Here is a 22,836-nt window from a genome sequence, read left to right on the forward strand (position 1 = left end):
TTTTTGTCTCAACTGATAATCAAAATCTCTCACAACCTTTTATAACAGGAAAGTTATAAATATGCCCAATGCAGTATCTGAATACAGTTTTCAGAAAGCTGTCAGTTGTTCCTTACAATTCTGCAGGAAAAGAAAAGGTTTGTTGAAAACAAGGGGAGATCTTCCTAAGAAATAACAGCAAAATACACAGCAGAAGTCTGCATCTCAGATCAGAGATCAGTGGGGAGTTGGAGTTGATTTCCCCCCCCACCCCCCCCTCCCCAGATCAGGTATTACAGACCTGCATCTGAGAGAGAGATTGCAATGATTACAGCAAATAACACAAAGTCAAGGTTTTCTTGCAGCCATTATTATTACTGTGGTATAGCGTACTCCTTCAGTTTGAGACCAGCTGTTGCAATTACAGAAAAGAGAAGCATCAAAATTGAAAGGACAGAATAAAACTCTTGAGGTTTTCGTGTCTAATATAAGTATATCCTTGTAGAATCTGTTTTAAGAAGGAAAAAGTCACCTGGGCTGAAATAATCTTATACATCCTTTGAGTGACTAAACACTGCTGTTATTACTACTTTATAAAGCGCATGACAAACCAGTTGAAAACATGTGGTTTATACCAATCAGAAATACGCCTTTCAAGTCATTTCAACAACAGATTAAAGTACTGGTGGCTGGCTCATTTATTGCTGTTATCTGCATACCTTCATTGCAAACCAGGAGCCTGCTGGACTAGAGGGTGTAGAAAGCCAGGCAAAACAGTAGCTCCTTCTGCACAGAATTTAGTGCAAGATTAAATGCAAGACATGGGAGAACACTAGAAAGGAGGAGGACTGAATAAATCAGCACTGTAGGGAGAGATCGCAAAACGCAAATGTCCTACCCTGTTTTTTGTATAATTCATAGTGAAGGAGAGTTTAAAGAGGAATCTGGAGAAAGATACGACCTAGTTTTACAAATTTTTACAAGGAGCTTCTTCCAAACACAAAGAAAACACTGGAGGCAGTTAAAAAAATGCTTGTTTGAAAAGTGGCTGTAGTATTTGATCTGCCTCCTACGCATTGGCAGCCTGTAAAATGGGAATTGTTTAGAAGAAAAGCAATTCCAGGATCAGCTTCACACTGCCATAGCATCATGGTCTTAGAGAAACCTGCATTTTTCTTTATTTCTGATAGAATAGCTATCCATACCTACTCTGCAGGGTTATAAACCTGAGACATTATATATGTATATTTATGCCTTAATTACATTTTTAATGAAGGCTTCTTGTAAGTATAGTAATATTCAGACAGCTTTTTTTTATATATGTGGGTGCATGCATGTGTGTGTGGTCTCATTTGAAAGCACTATCAGACAAAATGGTGTGTCCAGTGGCTCCCTGTACTGGACTTCAATCTCCAAAAAAGGGACTAAACTAAAAATTATATTAAAGGTTATACCTCTTCAAAGTTTTGCAATAGCATATGGTAGAACAGGAGTTGTTCTTCAATTTTATAATGTTTCAGGTTGCTATGAGTAAAGTAGGAGATGGAGGTTGGATGCAAAAACTTTAAGGCCAGGAAAGAGCCTCCTCCCTGCAGATTACAAAAGTTCTGCTTCTCAGTCAGAATCCTTCCTCTGCCCTGAGTTTCTCAAGGTGTTGCAATACACATCCGATACAATAGTTGTATGCAGGACAGAACACTTTTTCCTGTAAATCTTAAAATTTATAGAAGCCTGAAAAGGTATGCCTCTTTCATCAGAACATTACTCTTCCAGTTCCCCAATGCACATATGCTCCCTTTCCTGCTCCCATCAACTGTTGAAAATTTGTAACCCTTGTCAAAGATTCTCAGGTGTCTTTTGTGTATCACATCATATCTTGTCTTTTTTCTACTGAACAGCTAAATTAGCTGTGTGTTTGTTGGAAATCATTCATATGCTGCATATTTAGAGTTTTGCCCAAAGTATTCATGCCCAGAAACTAAAACTGGAAATCAGATGTCTGCAGTGTTGGCAGGATAGGTCTTTTAAGAGAAATAGAGTAAACGTAATCACACTGAGATTGTTTCCACATCACACTGACTTCCCTGACTATGTGATCGTGTTAGCAGTTTGACAGGTTGTATTGGGTTTATGTGGCAAGGTTTTGGTAAAAGGGTGGCTGCAGGGGTGGTGTCTGTGAGAAGACACCAGGAGCTGCCCCCACATCGGACAGCCAATTCCAGCCGGCTCCAAGATGGACCTGCTGCTGGCCAAAGGTGAGCCCACGAGTGACATTGGTACTGCCTGTGTGATAGAAAGGGTAAAAAATGCTGTGCAACAGCTGGGAGAGAGGAGTGAGACTATGTGAGAGAAACAACTCTGCAGACACCAAGGTCAGTGAAGAAGGAGGGGAGGAGGTGCTCCAGGTGCCAGAGCAGAGATTCCCCTGCAGCCTGTGGAGAAGATCATGGTGAAGCAGGCTGTCCCCTTGCAGTCCATGGAGGATCATGGTGGAGCAGATATCCACCTGCAGCTCGTGGAGGACCCCACGCTGGAGCAGGTGGATGTGCCCTGAAGGAAGCTGCAGCCCATGGAGTTCCCACACTGGAGCAGACTCCTGGCAGGACCTGTGGCCCATGGGAAGGAGCCCATACAGGAGCAAGTTTTCAGGCAGGAACTGTGTCCCATGGGGGACCCACACTGGAGCAGTCCATTCCTGAAGAACTGCAGCCTGTGGAAGGGACCCACACTGGAGCAGTTCATGAAGGACTGTATTCCATGGGAAGGACCCCGCGCTGGAGCAGGAGAAGAATGTGGGAAGGAAGGAGCAGCAGAGACAAAGTGTTAAGGACTGACTGCAACCCCCATTCCCCATCCCCCTGCACCTCTCGGCGGGGAGGAGGTCGAAGAGTCAGGAGTGAAGTTGAGCCTGGGAAGAAAGGGGGTGGGTCGAGGGGAAGTTCTCACTATCCTGCTCTGTTATTAATTTGCAATAAATTAAATTAATCTTCCCCAAGTTCAGTCTGTTTTCCCCGACAGTAATCAGTGAGTGATCTCCCTGTCCTTACCTTGACTCACAAGCTTTTCGTCTCATTTTCTCCCCCCGTCTTGTTGAGGAGGGGGAGTGAGAGAGCGGCTGGGTGGGTACCTGGCAGGCAGCCAAGGTCAACCCACCACAGAGGTTAAAATTATAGGTGTGAGATGATGAGGTCTCAGATTTTTACACTTGGGTTTTTTTCTTGTGGTAGACTTTCAGAGTTCAGAGCCTCTGCGCTCTTAGTGAGGGCAATTTAAACACCAATTGGGAATGCATTATGGTTTCAGTTAATGCAATAAAACATCACAAGTTACAGTGGTCTCTCTAGTGAAGCTTAGTTATAGTCAGTAATAACGTCTAACTCACTGGAAATCATACAGATTGGAGGACAGATAGGTGATAAAAATGTTATACAACCTCCTACTTGCATCCTTACCTTTCTTTCTTTCTTTTTCAATCTTTCCATGTCATGTAAATATGACTTAAGACTATAACTACACTTTTATTGGTTTATCAGTCAATGATGTTTCAGATCTGAATACAGTTTACCAGCACTTGCTGTGGATTAAGAATTCAATTAATTCCATTCATTCACCCTTCATAAATGTAGATTCTGGATTTATCTAGTAATGATGTAGTCAATTCTTGGTGCTGTTTGCTGCTTACGGTGGAGCCTAACATTAGCTTAAGTGATGCAGCAAGGGCAGGCAGTGACCCTTAAGAACTGCCAGCTGTTCATTAACAATCTGAACATCTGACTTGCAGCACTCTGCTCCACAGCTGTAGTTCAGTGAACTAATAGCTAATACATTAAATCACTCTAAAAGTTTTAATTCCTCACAAATAAAACAAATTTAAATGCAATCTCAGCCATGATGGAAGCTGTTGCTGGCCAGAACATTGATCTTTAATTTATTTTGTTTGCAAGGAATTCACTCATCATAAATGGATTTGTATATTTGTTGTTTCTTTTATTAATTGAAATTTTGTATACATACAGAAATAAAATAATAGGCTTCTAGGTAAAGTTACAGAAAAAAAGCCTGGTGCCTTGTGCCTGGGAGAAGTTGAGCACCTAAATTCTACCTATGCTGTATTTGACATTTCTAGATCCTTGTATAACGGCTATACACTTTCTGCACCGAAGTTCTGTCCTTGAAAAGTGGGTTACAGAGTCAAGCTATTTTTTTGTCATTGACTTCAACATTAAAAGTGTAAGAAAACAAAACGTTACTTGATGTGTTTTCAGAGACAAGGGTTAGACTGTAAAATCAGCTTCCCTGCATGACTCATAAAATCTATTTCTGAACAGGGAAGAATTTTCTCTTTACCATTCTTGGGTGACTTTTCCTAGTTTGTTCCACTGTCTGCAGTGATTTTCTTTCTGCTTTTATTTTACACAGGGAGATCAGGGTATTCCAGGGGACAAAGGTCCACAAGGTGAACGAGGGAAACCTGGCCCATCAGGAGAAAAGGGGGATGTGGGTCCTATTGGGCCACCAGGAGACAGAGGCTATCCAGGATCACCAGGTCATCAAGGTCCCCCGGGTTCACCGGGACCCCCAGGGTTTCCAGTAAGTAAATACAAGTTTTCCTTGGTTGCTTGTGAATTCAGATAACGTGAAGGTAGCATGTGCTGAGCAGTGGAAATTCAACCAAGTAATACCACAGTATCAGAAAAACTAAGATAACTCTGAGATAATTTCAGTGTTCAGTTAAGAGGTGGAAAAAATATACCCAGGTGATCAAGCAGTTATTTTTAATTTTTTTTAAATATGTGCTGTGGATAAACTTTAATTATTTATTTATTTAGTTCCTGACAAATCAATATGGCTACTCAATACTGTTAATTTTCAAGTTTTTCATAAGCTTAAGAGCTTAAGTGTAAGTCTTTGCAACTGAAAAAGAAACAGAGGCAGACAAGAATGATTCTCAATAAAAGGGAAATCAGCATTTAAAAAGGCAATGAAATGCTGCCTGTCAGTTGTAGACATCTTGGTTTGTCTCCATGCGCGTGCAGACACACATCCAAGTTACAGGTTCTTTTTACCCTCAATCAGATAGGGTAAAGCTCTAAAAAAAATTTCCAGTGAAGTTCTTGGTCCTGTGATGCAGTTTTAGTTAGTTGGCTGTGCATCACAGCAGTTAGTCCCTAGAGGGGGTGAGAAGTCGGGAAATGCTATGCAAAAGGCAGGTAAAGCATAGCGGTGTCAGTGGACATCCTTACTGTCTTATGCAAATTAATTTCCATACACATAACATGCTGATCATCTTGGCAGTTGGGAGTGCCTCTTCCACTTCATGGTATTAGTAGTCTTTATATTATAATTTATTTGCAATAAAGTGGCCTTTGCAGTTAAGTAAATAACACAAATATTATTAAAATATATAATTTTTTGTGAAAGCTTTACATTTTTAATGCTAATTTCAGCATTTTTTTATTTTTGTAGCATCATGAAGTGCCTTCTGTGTGTTTCTTCTGATACATATCTCCTTTTTTTTTTTTCCCTCATCAGGGTGATACAGTTTCACTTGAAGAAATAAAAAAATATATCAAACAAGAGGTTCTTAAGGTTTTTGAAGGTAAGAAAATGAAGTATTATACAACTAAACGTAAATCTTAAATTCTGTTCTAGATGTTTTACATCCCTACAGCCTGTATATACACTTCTTTACATGTCATCTAACTTACATTGGACTTAGCAGCTGCCTTGTTGCTGTAGCTATGTTTAACTGTTGTTTAAGTCTACTTAATATAATTATGTTCAAACAATTATAAATTATTTCCTTATGTAAAAGATTAGCATTAAAAGGTAGTTTGCTCCAAATCATAATAGCAAACATATGTATGTCTCACTGTAGATACGTATATGTGTCATATATTATTGCAGATACGTATGTATCTACAACGTATCATTAAGACATTGAAGATTTATTAAAGTGGAGACAACAGAAATATCTAATTATTTTGGCCACTTGATTTGACTATCTAAATGAGAGAAAGGCTTGACAGCTTTCAGTCACGCAAGTCTAAACTGCTGTGCATTTTCAGCAAACATCCCTGCTGAGCTCCAAAGCTCCCTTGCAGACCACCGTCTTCTGGCACAGTTTTAGGCAAGTACCAGATTCAGCCAAGGCCTTTGTTCTATGTAAGCTTTCTTAGGTGTGTCCTTACTCTGAAAAGGAAATATTTTTCTTCCCCAGCGTTTTCTTAGTCAGGGTTGAAAAGCTGTGACTCAGGTAGGTGTCTGAAACAAGCTGCTTCTGCTCAAACACCTCTTAACAGTAGCTTCTCTTCCATTGCAAAATGCTTTTTTTATGTCTGCAATATGCTTAGCTATTTTGTCATTAATATTTGTGGATACAAAACCTTTTGTCTTTTAGGGATAAATGAAATCATACAGAGCTTGAGACTTTTTAAACTGTTCAGGCAGTTTTTCACTTTATAACAAGGCTATTATTTTGTGTATTTTCACCCTTCCCCACACTGCTACCCCTTAGGAGTTCAACCTACTATGTATTTCAAGAGCAGTTTGTTGGCTTTTCCCATTCAAATGGAATGGTAACAAGTATTTAGTCCATTCATAAAAAGAAAGTATTAAAAGGTGTCCTGCCTACAGGGAATATTGTTTTTTGCCTTTATAGCTATTCCATTTTCTACACCTCACTAGTGTTCCCACAGATCTTCTATTTTTGGCTTTGTTTCACTTTGCCTATTTTCTATCACCTTGCCTATTTTTTGTTTGATGCCCACTCTTCTCTTTACTCTAATTTTTTTCTTAAATCTTAAAACTCCACCACAGTAAATACCTGCTAAATTGTGGAATGCTTAGTTAAGTTTTTTAATCAGGTATAAATGAGACAGATTCAAGGTTAGTATATATTTTATCTACTTCTAAGGAACACTGAATTGTTACCAAGTGCACTTTATTCTACCAGCTTGAACAGTTCATGCTGAAATCTCTGCAATTAATAGTGTTTGCTGAGTGCTTACAGGTTTTTTCACAACTGTTTTCAGGGTTTCAGCACATTCCAAGAATTGTTCGCAGTATTTAAGCTCTACTTTGCAACTTAATATGAGTTACAAACATATAAGGTAGCCCTTCATAAGGGTGTTAAGTACTAATTATTCTGTGTTCATGTATTTTAAGTACTTCCATGAACAGGAGTCAGAAGTCATTTGAAATATTGGAATACATTAGTAAAAGAGAGTAGTAATAGAAACTTTAGTACAAATTAGTTCAGATTATTTCAAAGGGTAAAGACTCAGACATGAGTCTGAGTTGGAACTGAAGGCCTCAGTACTTATAGGAGCATTTAATACCATGACATTTAGAAGGATTAAACACCTTACTTCCAGAAATTTACTTTAGCTGGGGTTTTGGGATTTATTTATTTTCCCATATTTTGCTAGCAGATTTCTTACTCACTTTTTCTTGTGTCTTCTGTTAATGAAGAAAGGATGGCTCAGTTCGTATCCCAGCTGAAGCTGCCTGCTGCAATGCTTGCCTCCCAAGCGCACGGAAAACCAGGGCCCCCAGGAAAAGATGGGTTACCAGGGCCACCAGGAAAGGATGGTTTGCCAGGGCCACCAGGAGAGCGTGGAATTCAAGGTAGGAATTCCAAAAAATGTTCCCACGAATTGTATCTTGAAATCTTTATACATGTGCTAATGATTATTAAATAAGCCAGGATTACCTATGTAGCTTTCTAATGATTAACTTTTAAAACTGTACTTATGTTTTCCAGACTAGATCTAAATATTAACCCATAGTAAATGTGTGGATTTTACTGATTAAAAACTCCTAATCAGTGCATTTTATTTCTAATAAGTGCTAAAGTTAATTACTGACAGATGTCTAAAGCTGACAGATATCTAGACTCCTGTAGCAGTTTTTTTTTCTCCAAAGTACTTTAACAAGGAAGAAAAACTATGCCAGCACTCTAATGTAACTATTTAGATCCTGTTCCATAGTGAGAGACCATCTTATTTAAGACACAAAATCTGATCTCCAAGTCTGAGTGCTCTCAGCTCTGATCCTGAGACAACACAGGGGAGGAAAAACTGAAGGCAAATATTATTCTTTAAGAAGCAGTGAAAACTGAAATATTACCACATGAATTCTTCTTACAGTGAAGTAGTCTATTTTCACAAATCAGTTTCAGAGTAATCAGCTTTTGACTATACCCTAAATGGTAATTTGTACATTGCAATGCATTTGGACGGTATAGGACTCTCGTTTCACTGAACTGTCTTTCACTGCAAAATTAGCTTCAAGGGATCCAGGCTCAATGTAGCCTTGCTCTACTGTAGTGTCAGCCTCTCAGAGATTAAAAGGAAGAGGAGAACAGAATAAAAGGAAAAAAGAATTTATCGATGAATAATATTTTGTGGGTGGGTAATATGTAATTTGCAGTTTATCTGTAGGTAGTTCTTTATTATCTTTTGTTAGTTTGGTCTGCTCTGGAGTCAGAGCAAGTCAGACTGGAATGAAGAACATGAGAGCAAAGCTGAAGATGTGTGGATCCTAAAGCTATCAGAAGAATAAAGACTTACTAACATTGATAAGCGCAAACCCCTGACAGAAGCTTGAAAAATGTGATGAGCTCAGAATGAGAAGAACAAGAATAAAGGATCAAGGAAAACAATAAAAGGCTTAGAATCTTACAACACTGACTTCATCATTACCTAAATATTCAGATCACTGTAAACAGTCAACTTCAATGTCAGTGCCAGATTGTTCAATGATGATGTATGTGGTGGATAGTCTCACATGCTTCTGGGAAGTGGAACGTTGTACTAGGCTTCATTTCCAGCCTAGTGAGCATCAAGAGTAAAGATGATAGCTATTCTTGAAAAAAAATAAAGCTGCTTTTTCATGCCTTATGCTTAAGTAAAAGTAGTGCCCCATGTATGCAGGATTTCCATTTATTTTACTGATATGCTCAATACTCTTTTTTGATTAGTAAAAGGTAAGCTAAGTGAGAAGCATTTACTTCTCTGATACATCAAAAGATATATGAAATTATACTTCCAAGGAAAGAAAACCAAAAATTTGTCTTGCCTCCTTTTTACACTCTGAGTAAGAGATAGTCCCGTGAAAGAAACCCACTTACAAATACCCTTCATGTCTTTCCCAGCTGTGCCTATGCGTGTTATTGTTTTGTGCCAACAGTAAAGAGACATTCAAATCTCTGAGCAGATTGAAAAGTATCCTTCTGTATTCCAGTTTATTTTCAGCCATAAAAGACATAGCAGACAAGACTTCTTCAAGAAGCATGTTACCTGCATGTGTGGCTGAGACCATCAAGGTAGCATGCTGTGTGCACGTATGCCCAAGTCATAATATGCATTGGAGAGGGTGCTTGGTATTGACTGCCAGATATTCCTTATTATAATTCTCATTTGGTTGTAGCCCGAATTGCCAACTCCAAGGTTTTGCTGTGTATAGTAATACACATTTGGGCTGGCAGAATGAAACAGTCACTTGTCCCATGCAGCCACTGAAAAGAAGTAGATACTGTTGGAGAGCAATTAACAGGACCCCTGCAAACACCTCCAGAGCGGTCTGCGATGCTGCACGCCGAGCAGAGAGCCTGCTAGAGCCAGCCAGCAGGAAGGGCAGGAGTCACCGTGTGCCCAAGGAGGTGCTTAACTTGCAGCTTCGCAGGGGTCCCTCTGTACGCCTCAAGTGTGGTGCCAGTTCCCCCAGGAACTGGTCTGGCCTGGCCTGGCCAGATTCCACCAGAGCCTCCTTCTGCACAGCAAACCAATAGGTAGGGGTTAGTCCCAGAGGCAAAAAACATAGATACCAACTTTTGGAAGTGTAGACGTGGTCTTCAAAAAGTGTAGTTAAGGAATTGCTAGACTCTTGGGCATAGAGTAATTCATTTCTAATGAAGTCCAGAATTGTTACCTGCTGGCCTTCAGCAAGGTTGTTCATAATGTACCTCAGGTACTTCCCAGTGGTTCAGGTACAAATAATTTTGATTTTCTATGGTGATCTCAGTAAAAATATAGCATGCAAACAAAAAACAACAAAGAATTGCAAGATAAATTATGAAATATGCAATTGGTATTTAAACACACTTCATATAATAGTGATTGGAAGTTTTTTTTTTTTTCTTCATTTAAAAAAAATAACCTATGGCATATGCACCAGCAAGCTGATACTGTGAGGCAATGTTACCAGTGAAATGTACAGCATCTGCTTAAGGGGGAGCAGAGGAACTTGTTTACTCTGTATGCATTTTAAAGGATGCTAATGTCTTGTAGAGAAACAGGAAGTTTATTTCAAGACTTTATTGACAAGCTGTCGCAATGTCATCCATTTGCAAACAGTCAATCAGATTGTCATGTGTTAGAGGATCTCGCTCAATTAATTCCACTGACTTAATTGGATTTTTAAAACTGTAATAGAAAGTGAATTTTGGTCCACTAGATCAAATTCACCTTGGGATAATTTTGCAATCCAGAGATGCATATTATCCTTTATGTTAATATGTCCATTGATGTTTTTCCTCAGTAGAGAAAAGAAGGTTTCATTGTAGTTAAACTTCACTGTTTCTATCAAGTTAAGGGTTTTTTATAGGTTCTCCTAACTCGTGGTAGCCTGGAGGAATCAAGCATCACATCTCAGGGAAGAAAAATACCATGTGATGAATAGTCAAAATTCCTTATCTTTACTGATGATTTCTCTTGTAAAATTTATATCTCTTATTATTAATTTGCATGGTGGGAGCATCTAGAAGCCTTGGCTGACATCAGGAACCCATTGTAGTGGATGTTGTCCAGGCACGGTCACTCTTCCAAAATAGCTGCACTGGTTTCAAGCGTTACCTCCTGTAAACTGTTCTTTGCTGTGGAGGGTGAAGTTAACCTGTTTTACTTTGTTTTGAAACTCAGTTGCTACCTCTCAGCTGAGAGGGCTATAACACACAGAAGGAATTCAGAATATGCACTGGAGGCTGGATGAGAGGGCTTGCTCTTAGCACCCTTCCTGTTGCTTTGCAGTTGTTTGTTTTTAAGAACGCAGAGTATTTGCACAGTAAAACACAGTGGATACTTCGGTCTCATTGTTTCTTGTCATGGTAATGTGCTTGCCTCATACTTGTATTAAAGAACCTCAGATTTCTCTAGATACTTGACACGCTAGTTTCAGGTGCTGCATTATCTATGCGGATGGAAGAGGGTCTCCATGATATAGGTGGAATACCTTTTCGAGCTGTTTAAATGAGAGAACTTTTTATCTCCAAGTTCATAGACATGAACTTGTGTCATTTCCAAGTAGAGCTGAGGGCGTTGTAGTAGTAATGCGTTTGACTGTGATGTTTTTGGAGAGCACCAAACCGAGAGCTGTATTTTAGCTATCACCACTCCTCTATGAGCAGAAGAAAGCTTATCCATTTGAACACATACTTGCTACGTACTGCTACCAAGTGTTTACCATACTACCCACCTTGGGTACGTGTTTACATACCACAACTTTTGGGTTGCAGAAATCACAACAAAATTTCTGGAACCCGAGTGAAAGGCTTTGCTAAAGCAGTCGCCTTTTGAATTAAGCAGGTACCTCTTACTAGAGTTGTAATACTACCAGTAAAAATAGACAGCATCTTATATGTGCCTTTACGTTAAAAACAATAAATCAAAATATGATTTATGTGTATGGTCATATTTTCCTTTGACTGTGTTTGAGTTTGTCACTTTAAGCTCAGAGAGAAGGTGATACTATCCTCTAGAAGTGTAATCATGGCCCTACTTCTGAGCAAAATATACCTCATTAAAAATAAAATATTTTCCTGCCAGAATTACACATTACATTGTTTGGATTGTTTACATATAGGCCTGTTTACTGATATGCTTACACCCTGTTAAATAAAGCCTTATTTTTAGAAAAGATATCTGGGAATTTTTGTATTAAACTTCAGTGTCAACATAACTTACCTGCCACTGTGTACGAACTACACCTTTGCATGTGTATTCAGATACAGCCAGCAATGGTTTACACTACCCTGGATCATATATTTGCATTGGCAGGCTGCTCTTTGTCCTGTTGTGGAGGTTTTTTTCCTTATTGTCCTGAATTCCAGTGATGTTTACAGAACCTTTCAGTCTATCTCAGTCCCTTTTCAATTATGATGTCTCGGATACCTACAGCAATGGTTATCATGGAGCTTGTAAATGTGATATATCATAAATGTGATTTCTCTCTTTTCCCCGTAACTAAAGAAATGCAAAACAAATGATTAGTGGCAGCGCTGCTTTGTAAAATTACCATTAACTGGGTTTGTAGTGAGAAATGTACTGTAACTATCTATTGTAAATTAAGAAACATAGATATATATATAATAAATAGGAAATGTAATAGATTCTGTGGTTGTATGATTGAGCTTCTCAAACAGTAGCAACTACTATGCATTACACAAGATTTTCAGAGCAAACCAACTTGATGTAGTTATAAATACTACTGTGGTCATTAAAGAGCAAAATCAAGATTCACAATTGAATACAAACACCTACATATTCCCTTTTCCGAGTCTTTATAGCTTGTGTGCATATATGCCTTGTACAATTCTGCTTAACACAACTCAGTGACCAGAATGCATGATTAATATTAAGTTGGTTTCTCTGTGAGCTTTTAGACAGTTGATTTCCTTTTGTTATGTTATGCATGTCACTCTGCATGAATTTTCTAATGTTTTTGCCTCACTGTAATTTCCTTGTTGGGGTGCTGAGGGAAGAGTAAGATAATTGATGCTCTGTTTTGAAACCTAGAATGACTGCAACAGATAATAGACTTTCTACCGAAGCATATAATGAACTTGTGTGTAACGGAAAGCTTGAATACTCTGTGTACCGTTCCTACTGCATTGTGTCTGTCGTAACAACCCTGAATCGGTACCCACAGCACTTACAATAGTTTCCTTCTGGATTCTCCTGTGTAGTACCAGTGTTGCTACAGGCTGCAGTACACTGACAAGACAACCTTTGCCATCCATCTGCCAGTGCCCATTAATCTTCGTGAGACATCAGGTGGATTGATACCATTATGCTGCCTGGTCAGCCGTGACTTCTCTTTTAGTTCAAACTAAGTTACAGCTCTTCACAAGAGGAAGTTTATTGTATGGCATACGCGGCACTGGAAATATACTGGTCCCTGAAGCAGAACAAATTTAATTCTAAATGTGACCAGAAGTTGGCAAATTAATCTTCAACATATGTGACCTTACATGCCAGTGTCTGAGGCGTTGGGGAGGGAAGACCGTTTCCTTATAACCCCTTTTAAAGTAAGGGGTTGTGGCAGGTGTCACACGTGTTCCTTTCAAAGTGCCTTCATCCCCTGTCCTACATAAATTACATGGTCTAAGCAGAAAAGGTACATTTGTAGATGGATTCTTAACTTGAAATACTAAGCAAAATGTTATGCCATTAGCCACAAGTCCGCTGCTCTAAAGCAGCCAGAGCGTTTCCAACTAATAAAAATTTTTACAAACATTTTAAGGAAAAAGAAGCAGGGGTTGGACACGAGTTGCAGCACCTGAGAAGATGGAAGCTATTTAAATAAAGAGAAAGCTATGGCCTGCGAAGAAAATGGACACAAATATTCAAAGTATCACAAAAAAATCACACCTTGTTAACAATATACAGCCACTTGGGTCAAAGTAGACCTTGCACGCTAGAACCCGAAACTGCCCAAGCTCTGAAGAGGCCTCATTCCACGTGAGGGCAGCTGTGTAACGCTGGCGGAGGAGTGAGTCTTCTCTCGCATACGGGCAGTATCTAAGCATACGACTACCAGTTTGCGGTCTAAAAAGTGTAGACTTAAAGATTTATGTAAAGCGGAGAGGGCGAAGTCTCGCTCAGTTTGTGGGCGATCAGAGAAGGGCTGGTCAGACTCCAGATGGCCTTTGGGTTGGTGCTTTACATCACTTCATCGAACAGGTAACTCTGGAGCAGAATACGCATTTGGTTCTTTATTAGAGGAACTTCAGGAAGGTAACTTAAAATCTCAGGGAAAGGTCTGGCTGGTGAACATAGCGAGAGTCCTCTGGGAGAGGATGCAGCAGTTACTGCTAGGAATGCTCGTATTTTCCAGAAGGAACTTTTAAAGATAAGAGCTGTCTCAGAAAAAAATACCAGTCTCAGAAAAAGAAGTGAGCATGTGTTTTCCCCGTTGCATTTGTCCTGATAATTTCCTGTCAACAAGATATATGGAAGATCACTGTTTGTAATAAGAGGATGCTCTTATTTTCCTATCTTTATTCTGTGTAGGTTATAGAGGACAGAAAGGGGAAAGAGGCGAGCCTGGAATTGGACTGCCCGGTAACCCTGGACCACCCGGCCCTGCAGGTACAAGTCTCCAGATTTATTTCTGCTGTTGTTATTTATGAACTGACAGGCCTTTCTCCTGGTTTTCACGCCGGTTTTACACCCGTGCATTCCTCCCGAGCTTGGTCGTAGCGTGAGGTCAGACCCACCTGCCTTCTCGGGGACGAGCTGGCACGCAGCCGACTGTCAGCGATGCAGCGCGGGGCACTGCACGCGCTCTGCTAATTCTAGCTTTGTTTTGCCAGCTACCGGCCCGCCGGGCCCACCGGGAACGCCAGGCTCACCCGGACCGCAGGGGCCACCGGGACCCAACGGAAGATGCAATCCAGCAGATTGCTATTACCACATATCACAGGCTCGGTCACACACCAGCGGGAAATAAAAACCCTCTCGCGTAGACACTTGGGTTCACAGTCACTTTTCACTCCTCTCAATAAGTTAATTTAATCTTTGAACTACTTGGTGCATTTTTTTTCCCTTGACACTGCATGGTATATAGATAATTTATAAGGCACGGAACTGAGCCTTTTTCTATGTTATTTGCAGTGTCGTAATTATGAAATGACATATATTTTTCCAGAGTGCATTCCATGTGTTATGTTTCTCGTATTTATTTTGCTTAGAGGAGAAAATAGGCCCAAATAATTTTCATAAGCTTCTTTCTTCAAACAAAACGTATTTTATTATAACCTGAGACAGTATGTATGCCTCAGTATGTAAGCTGGCTTTATTTTTCTTGCTGGCGGTGAAGTTTAAGTGGAGAAAATGCAGTTCTGAAGTTTTGAAGCGTGCCTGCTTGTGGCGAATGCAGGACCTGAGCTGGAGCGCTGGGAACTCTGTTTAGACTAAACGTTCACGTCCCTCGAGGAGGCTCCTGCAACACCTTCTGAACCGGGGCCGTGTCGTGCACCGCAAACGCTACCCACCATTTCCGTCACTTCCTAGATGTCGCAGAAGGAAACGAAGCTGTGTTTATGATCTCTCTAACCCCATCCAACGTTTAGCTTCAGACTGACTGGAAATTTGCCAGGTGTAGCCCCAAGAAGCGTCTCTCCTGACTGGATGTTGTCCCAGCTGAGGGCTCGTACATTCGTTTAGTCATGGTTGCGTATACTCCAGATACGAAACCATTAGGGGCTGGTGGTGGTGGTCCTAGCTGAGAACTCGCACGTCTTCTCACCATTACGTGGGCTCGGTAAGTGCAGTATCACTGCCTGTAACCAAGCTAGTCTGCCGTTATGTCTGCTTCCAGCAAAGACGACCTCTTGCTCTAGAGCAGAGGTGGTGGGTACACAGTGAGACAGTCAAAGAAGGAACTTCACAAGCCTCTAGTCTTACGGATGGCACAAGTTTCCTCTTTTTCCTGCAACAGTTGTGTGCCAAAATAAACTTGAGAACAACATGGAAACAGTGGAATCCAAAACTCACAGGTCCTAATAACTGGTTGCAAAAAATTGAGCTCAAGAGAAATTCCGAAAAATTACAAAACCCTCCTTGGAAAGGTGTACTACAGAGAGCACGACTGCATGCAGTTTGCAGGCATTGAGTAAATCCTACAGGACCAGACATTGTCAATGAAGAACAAAACAGAACAAAGTGTAAATCCTATAGAGCTCAAAGGGTTGGACAAAAGAAAAGATGGAGAAAATCAATCATACAGAGGCTGATTCTGAAAAGGAGGAAGGAGGGTTGGCTGAAGTTTCACTCCTGATAATTAGGAAACGGATGATCCTAGATTAGTCCTAAGGAATTTGCTACAGTGCAATAGAAAGCGAAGGTGCTATCGAGAGAACATGGACAGCTATAACTCACAACCTCAAAATAAACCCGTAGTACAAAAGCAGCAGTGAGGGCTCTTGCCCTACCATTAGGAAGGCAGTCGTTCTCTCCCGCTTCAGGCTGGTAAGTGGTTTTGGTGATCTCCGTGCTTGAGCAGTCCTGAGCCGCCGGGGAAGTGTTCCCAAATTGGATGCGCTGGTTTCCAGAGGAGCTGTTGTGAGACAGTAGTCTGGCTGACTTCTGTTTTTTCCTTAAAAACAGTAAGGAATGAATGGTGGGAGTCTTTTAAAAAACCAAAACACATCGGCATTTGTTCTGAATAGAGTTCCAAGCACTTGTACCCAGACTGGAGCAAGAGGTGATAGAGTTAACCCGGGTAGCTGGGGAGCACAGGTAAGCCCTAGCCACACTTTCTGAGAGAGAAAGCATACCCTAAGAGCAACCTGGGAGTGCTACTTAATGTGCTGATCAGTTAGGTGTTTTGAGGGAAGAAGGTGCTTGGCACAAGAGCGATGTTTAAGTAAACACAGAGGTTGAAGGCTGAGAGTAAACACCTGGAACAGGAGAGGGCAGCAGGAAGGAGGACAGCAGAAACTGGTGGCTTGCCGTGAAACCATCCCCTGAAGGGAATCTGCGAGCTGTAATACGTCCGGCAGCTGGGGACCCCTTGGCAGGATCAGGGTGCTTCGTCTGTCCCTCATGAGGAGGGGGATGGACGGGTCAAAGCTCACGTCTCCTCTTCTGCTCGTCCCTTGCTGTCCCTCGGAGGCAGTGGCTGCCCCTTCTCTAGACCAGCGCGTCCTCCGCTCTGCGGGCGGTGGGACCCGTCCCGCTGGGGCCAAGGTGCGCTTGCAACAAGTGGTCCCGCCTGTGCCTAGCGCAAAACGCGCTGCTCCCCTTCCAGACCTCCCGTGCCCATGGAGCACGTCTTGGTTTGCTCTGTGGTGTTGACCGCCTTTCCAGATCTGCTCCTCAGAGCGTCGTAGCTGTGCAAACACCAGGAACTGGTGAGGCGGCTTGAAACCCAGCGCTTGTCTGTCCCGAGGCACCTGCTGCTGTCCGGGCCACAGGTCTGCCAGCCCAGCGAGTAAAGCCGGGGGCCTTGCACCAGTGTATGTATCGGTGTGTCCTCACCAGCGGCGGACCGGGCCCCACATACTGTTTTCCATTCAGTCAAATGAACTGCTGATCAGGTATCTTGCATGAACATTTTTTTCCTTGATTTCTTTTTACTTCTTTAGTAATTCCAATGTATGTAAAAATCTAAATATTTTTTTACTTCCTAAGTTAATTTTAAACTTCATTTTCTGTGATAATATCGAAAAGGGTGCTGTCTCGTAAAGAGTATCCGCGTGACTGAGAGGTTTCCAAGCAGCCCCCGTCCTGGAAGGCTGTACATCGACTATTGCGCCGCGTTAGTGGTATGTGTATATTTTGGGGCTTTTAGCTAGCTGAAACCAAGCATCTGTTATTTGCCGGATGCAATTGCTGTATGTTAATTTACTTGAACTTACCAGAAAGCAGAACACTTTTTGTATTTGAAGAAGTTTTATTTTTTGATCTATGTTTCCTACGGATGCCTTTTTCTTTTTATAGGCTCAAAACTAAAGGTCTTTTAAAAATGTATTTGAACACTTTGAATTTATTTGCAGGTAACTTTGGTAATTATCTTGTTGCATTATTTTTTATGTTGCTAAAAGCCCACTTTAATTTTCTCACGTGAGAAAACGGGTATTTTGTTATACGGGCTATCTCGATACCTTTTTAAAGGTGCCGCGTTCTTCACTGGGGTAGAACAAAGTTAATCCCAGCTTAACTTTACTTCGCACTGGCTTGCTCCTACTGTGTATTTTTAAAATTGAAAGCAGAATGTAGGTGGAAACGTGCTTCTGCATGGTTTTCAGGTTTGGCCCCTGAAATTTCTTTGCAGTTTCAGACCGATGTTGTCTTAGTTTTTGGGAAGGGGGCCGGGGAGGGCAGAGTGATGTTAATCTGTTTTGCAGTTTGCTTTATCACTTTTTTATCTGTTTTGAGCAGCCTGTGCTGCAGCACGCATTGCAAGGAACTAAACACGGAGGATTATTTTTCCCAGTAGCACAAGATATTTTTCTGATTTGGGAATGTTTACATACAACAGGACTTTGAACTGAAATATCTTTGACAAAATGTTTTAAACCTTTCTTAAAAGCTCTCTTAAGTTTTGTTCTAGTTCAGGGTCAGACCATTATATTTTATGGCAAGTTGCGTTATCATCTACTAAGAACGTTTTGGGATTTGCTTCAAATAGCTATGTACAGAACTACTCAGTTTGCCTAAGGAAAGTAATAAACCTGGTAAGAGGGAAACTTTTCTGAGGCTGCAACATACCTCCTTTTGTCCACATGGTGGAGTTCGAAACATCTTTTCAGTACAAAGGATAAAGCCCAGGCTGAACTCCCTCAGCAGCGCAAGAAATGACCCAGTGCTGCGTAGACTCACGGCACAAGAGTCAGTGTTTCTGATTCTGTTCTTGAGCCTGACTTCCCCCCCCCAATCCATTTAGTTTTGCATGGTAGTATTTCCAGAAATACTGCCTTTCTTGGATACTTATTTTCAGGTAATATTGCTTAGCTTTTATTTGTGTTTTGTATATATATACTTTATAGGCGGACATGCAGTAGCGGGACATCCCGCTTTCAGGCATCATTTATGCCCACTGTAGTGATGTTTGTCTCTAGGGGAGCAGGGAGTCCGCTACGGTTAATAAAAATTACAACAGCATACTTCGTACGATCGAGTAGCAGTGCAGCCTACTTTGTAATGTTTTAAGAACCAGTATTTTTGTCTTAAACTGGGTTTGGTTTCAATGCTAAAAGAGCACTGTGATATGGAAACAGGATTGATTGTATCATCCATTCTCCCTTTATGTTTTATGATATGTATTAGACGTTAGATATGCACAACTTTGTTAAATAATAAGCATATTTTTTAAATTAATGGCTAATCACACAAAATATCTTGGCACTTCTTCTTTTTCACAAGGGTGAAATACTATTTTTTCATGTCAGTGTACACTCAATTTTTTTTCCTTTTTCTGTAATGTTTACATAAAAGTCTTGTAAAAACCCCACGGGCTAAACTAGCATTTTATAAACTTGTTTCTCCAAATATAGTACGTAAAGCCACCCCCAGCCTTGCATTCTACCAATGCAGTAGAACCGCTGCTCTAACGTGACGTTAGAACATGAGAAGTATCTCAGGAATCAAAACAATGTTGGTTTGGGGGGGTTTTTTATCACGTTTTTGTTAGATTCTGGATGTACTGAGTCATAGAAATTTTCCTTTAGTTCTGTTACGTCCACTACAACTAGATTGTACTGCATGGATGTTTAAATCCATCTGCATACATGTAGGTGGGTATAGGCCACGGAGAACAAGTTTAACCGTGACCTTGCCTTGGTTGGTGTTTAAGTGGAAAACTCAAGCTTCATGATACCTTAAGGAAATGCGGTTTTCAAATATTAATTGCTAACAAACGTTACAGATTCTAGACCAAAATAAGTTTGTAGCTAAAAAGAATGTAGTCTACATGTCTTTTAGCAGTTTTATCTCCGAGTCTGCTGTTCTACAAACACGAATGCATTTAATTATTTTCTGAAGTTTCAATGTAAATATATTCTGTCTCCAGTCAATATATTTGAAGGATTTTCAATTATATACCTTATTATTTTCTTTCATTTTCAAATGATACGCATCTGTCACTGAATGAGTCATAGTATGTGCTGACTGGTTGCTTCTTTCCTTCATTATATTTTTGATTTGCAACATTTAAGGTTCGGTTCAATGGAAATTTATTAAGTGGATAGAAAATTGCTTTTTATGTTATTATGTGGCCATTTACATCTGAAATAGGATTCTGGATGGAAATGGAAATGTTTCACGTACTTTCTGTATGTGGTTCTGTCAGAAATGACAACCTTTCCTTCCGTCTCAAATCACTAGAGGGAGGATGCAACTGCGAACGAGAGAAAGGAGAGGCACAAAGCCACCGCAGCGAGCCCTGGGGAGCATTCGGTGCCAGGGCTGCAAGCCTGGGCTGGCTGAATTCGGGAGGGGGGTTTGCTTTTGACCACACCGAAGTCAGGCTTGTGCTTCCTATGAGGTGGTGAAACTCAGGGCTCCACAGTCTGGAGGACAAAAAAAGTTTAAAACCTCAGCCTTACATATATATATATATATATGTATATATATATATATATATATATAAAATTTATGGAAGTTAATATAATGTCTGAATCAGATGCAGACAACTTTCCTGTCTGAATACGAGATAACCACTTTTATTCAAGAAACTGATTCACTGAACTGTTTAGGTAACTTTAGGTATTTTCATTGTTCTCTTGCTGCCTAACTGTCCCAGGAGAAAAAAGAGAACTCCCAGAGCAATGGCATTTTAAAGGATGCTAGGTAGTAATTGGACCGCTAACATGGTTATCTTTCTTCAGATTTCATAGTGGCTTCAGCAAGCTTGCTTCATATGTTGTCTAAAGCTGCCACAGTTTTACTAGTCCTTTTAAATGTATACACAGCAAGCAAAACAGAACAGTAAAACAAAAGATTGAGGGGAGGGGAATAAAACTGAAGCTGTAACAAATCAGATAGGAGTAACGTGCCTTACAAAATAGACATTTCTTCTTTACCTGTGGTCCATGAGCAGAGGAGATGCAGTGACTGCATTTCAAGTGTAAAGGAACCAGAAACCACATGGCCAAGTACGAATACAGTGATGAGCAGGTCAAGCAAACACGTCACCCAATTATCTAAGCAATTTAAAAACATTTGCAAAAATGCAGCATGTGTTACAAACAACTGCTAGGCTCTGCTAGGAGGAACCAGCACTGTTGTCTCTGAAGCTAAGGGACTCGGTTTCTTATTTGCTCTGTCTTTCAAGCAACCTTGAAAGTACCAGCTGTTGACACTTTCCCTTTTTGAAGGAAGAGCACATTTTAGTTGTAGATAGGTGTTTGGCTCTGTGTAAATTCCAATCACAACTAGGGTGTTCAGGGAAGCAAAACCTAGCGGAATCCTCCCCCGCCTTGCTTTCTTGCCTCATTCGGATGCTCCGACTTGTGCCATGGAGCCATCACTCATCCTTTGGCTAGAGAGAGGCTTTGGCCTTTGTGAAATACTTACAAAGGGCTTTTGGTAGCAGTTTGTGCTTGGTTGCAGCGATGGCTGTGGCAGAAAACTTCTTATATATATATATACACATATAAACTATGTATGTATAACGCACACACGCACAAATATATCTCTCAGTGCAGTATTGGGCAGCAGTGTTACTAATACTTGTTAGTAGCCTACTAGGGAAAGCATTGCGGTCACCATTTTAATATACCAGATTGGATTGTGAAGAAGCGGTTATCATTTTGAGGACAGTTGTTGAACATTTGGTTCCTGCCTACACTTAAGTCAAGTAATTGGGGAGCTAAAATATGTATTTATCACAGTGCAGTTAAACCTCGAGAATTAGGAGCAGCGGCAGAGATCTTGATGGGTAAAAGTGATTTCCATTAGTCTTTTGTTCAAAAATTTTCATAGCATTTTATAATGTTGAACCAGAAAGAGATGAGAACAAGATTTACTCAGGACTTCACCGAGATTCCAGGAGCATCTGGTTAGAACGGGTAGCATGCTGTCAGTGGCTTGTGAAACCTCTCAGTCTCTTTGCTTTGTGCCTTCTAAATATATGTATTTAAACTAGCACTATTTTTCCTGTATCACCATAGTTGATACGCCTTTCTTTTAAATTCATAATCCTGTCTTTATTTTCCAAATCTTTATTTACTTGAATGTGCTGTTACTAAAATTCAGTTCCTGATAATTTTTGGTATACGCTCTACCATTCTTCAGATAAAAACTTTCCGCTCTTGCACAAGATTCGGAATTGGTAAGTACTTAGATTAACCAGTGTGTCCCACACTGACTTACAATGGGCCTGAGGATTTATTCTTCAGCTCTGTGTTTTAAGTTAAAACTCACGAGTCAGCTTGAAAGCAGAAAATCTGTCACAATCTTAAGCTATCCACTTATATAGATTCTGCATTGAGTTGACCCTCAGTGTTGAATTTGTTTGATTGTAATAATTCTTATTTGGGTTTTATATATGAATGTTTTCTTTCCTACATGAGTTTCTCTCCATTGTGGAATTTGATGCATTTTTCAGACTCTATTTTTTAAAGCACTTCATGTTTGTATATAAATGTTGGGGGGGTTTGCTTCTTTTGATTCATTATGTTTATGCATTACATATGGAAAATAATATTTTCATGCTGTTACCAGTTGGGGGTTTTTTTCTTTTTAACAGTTTTACACACTTTATAGTCAAAATAAAAGTTTGCTGGTGAAACTGCAGTTTGTCATCACTGCTAACATTTTATTTGTGTGCTATGTAGTAAGGAGTACTTTAGAGGACCATGCCCTAAATCTGTAAAAACTGACGTAATTCTGAAATTTTATGGAACACCCGTATGTGTGAACAAGCTAATCACCTGTATGCACTTGTCTGGATTTGTTTGTTTCTTAAGCATGAAATTCTTTGCTCTCATCTATTCTGATGATTTCTTGTAGTATTAAAGTAGATGTCGGTTATGAAAGAGTTTGGCCAACCTGGAGGTGCAGGAAAACCGTTCTGTCTCAGGCTTTGCTCAGAGTCTCTGGGAAGGACGGCACATTTCTTTAGGCCTGTTTT

The 22,836-nt window shown here is 40.3% G+C and overlaps 1 protein-coding gene across 8 annotated transcripts in view; it reads left to right on the top strand.

Annotated features, from left to right (window-relative positions):
* Nucleotides 1-22,606, top strand: part of COL19A1 (collagen type XIX alpha 1 chain) — a 212,598-nt gene extending 189,992 nt beyond the window's left edge. For 5 of the 8 annotated variants that reach the window (XM_072855250.1, XM_072855248.1, XM_072855249.1 and 2 more), the window contains 5 exons: nt 4,399-4,569; nt 5,512-5,578; nt 7,453-7,608; nt 14,271-14,348; nt 14,573-22,605. In XM_072855250.1, coding sequence (XP_072711351.1) covers nt 4,399-4,569; nt 5,512-5,578; nt 7,453-7,608; nt 14,271-14,348; nt 14,573-14,709 — 609 coding nt within the window. In that variant the 3' untranslated portion in view covers nt 14,710-22,605. Of the gene's footprint in view, nt 1-4,398; nt 4,570-5,511; nt 5,579-7,452; nt 7,609-8,448; nt 12,167-14,270; nt 14,349-14,572 lie in introns of those variants that run through there. The other 3 variants (XM_072855253.1, XM_072855254.1, XM_072855256.1) reach the window with 2 other exon arrangements.
* The last annotated feature ends 230 nt before the right edge of the window (nt 22,607-22,836 follow it).

The sequence above is a fragment of the Ciconia boyciana genome, chromosome 3 (assembly GCF_034638445.1).
Source record: "Ciconia boyciana chromosome 3, ASM3463844v1, whole genome shotgun sequence".
Taxonomy (NCBI): Eukaryota; Metazoa; Chordata; class Aves; order Ciconiiformes; family Ciconiidae; genus Ciconia; species Ciconia boyciana.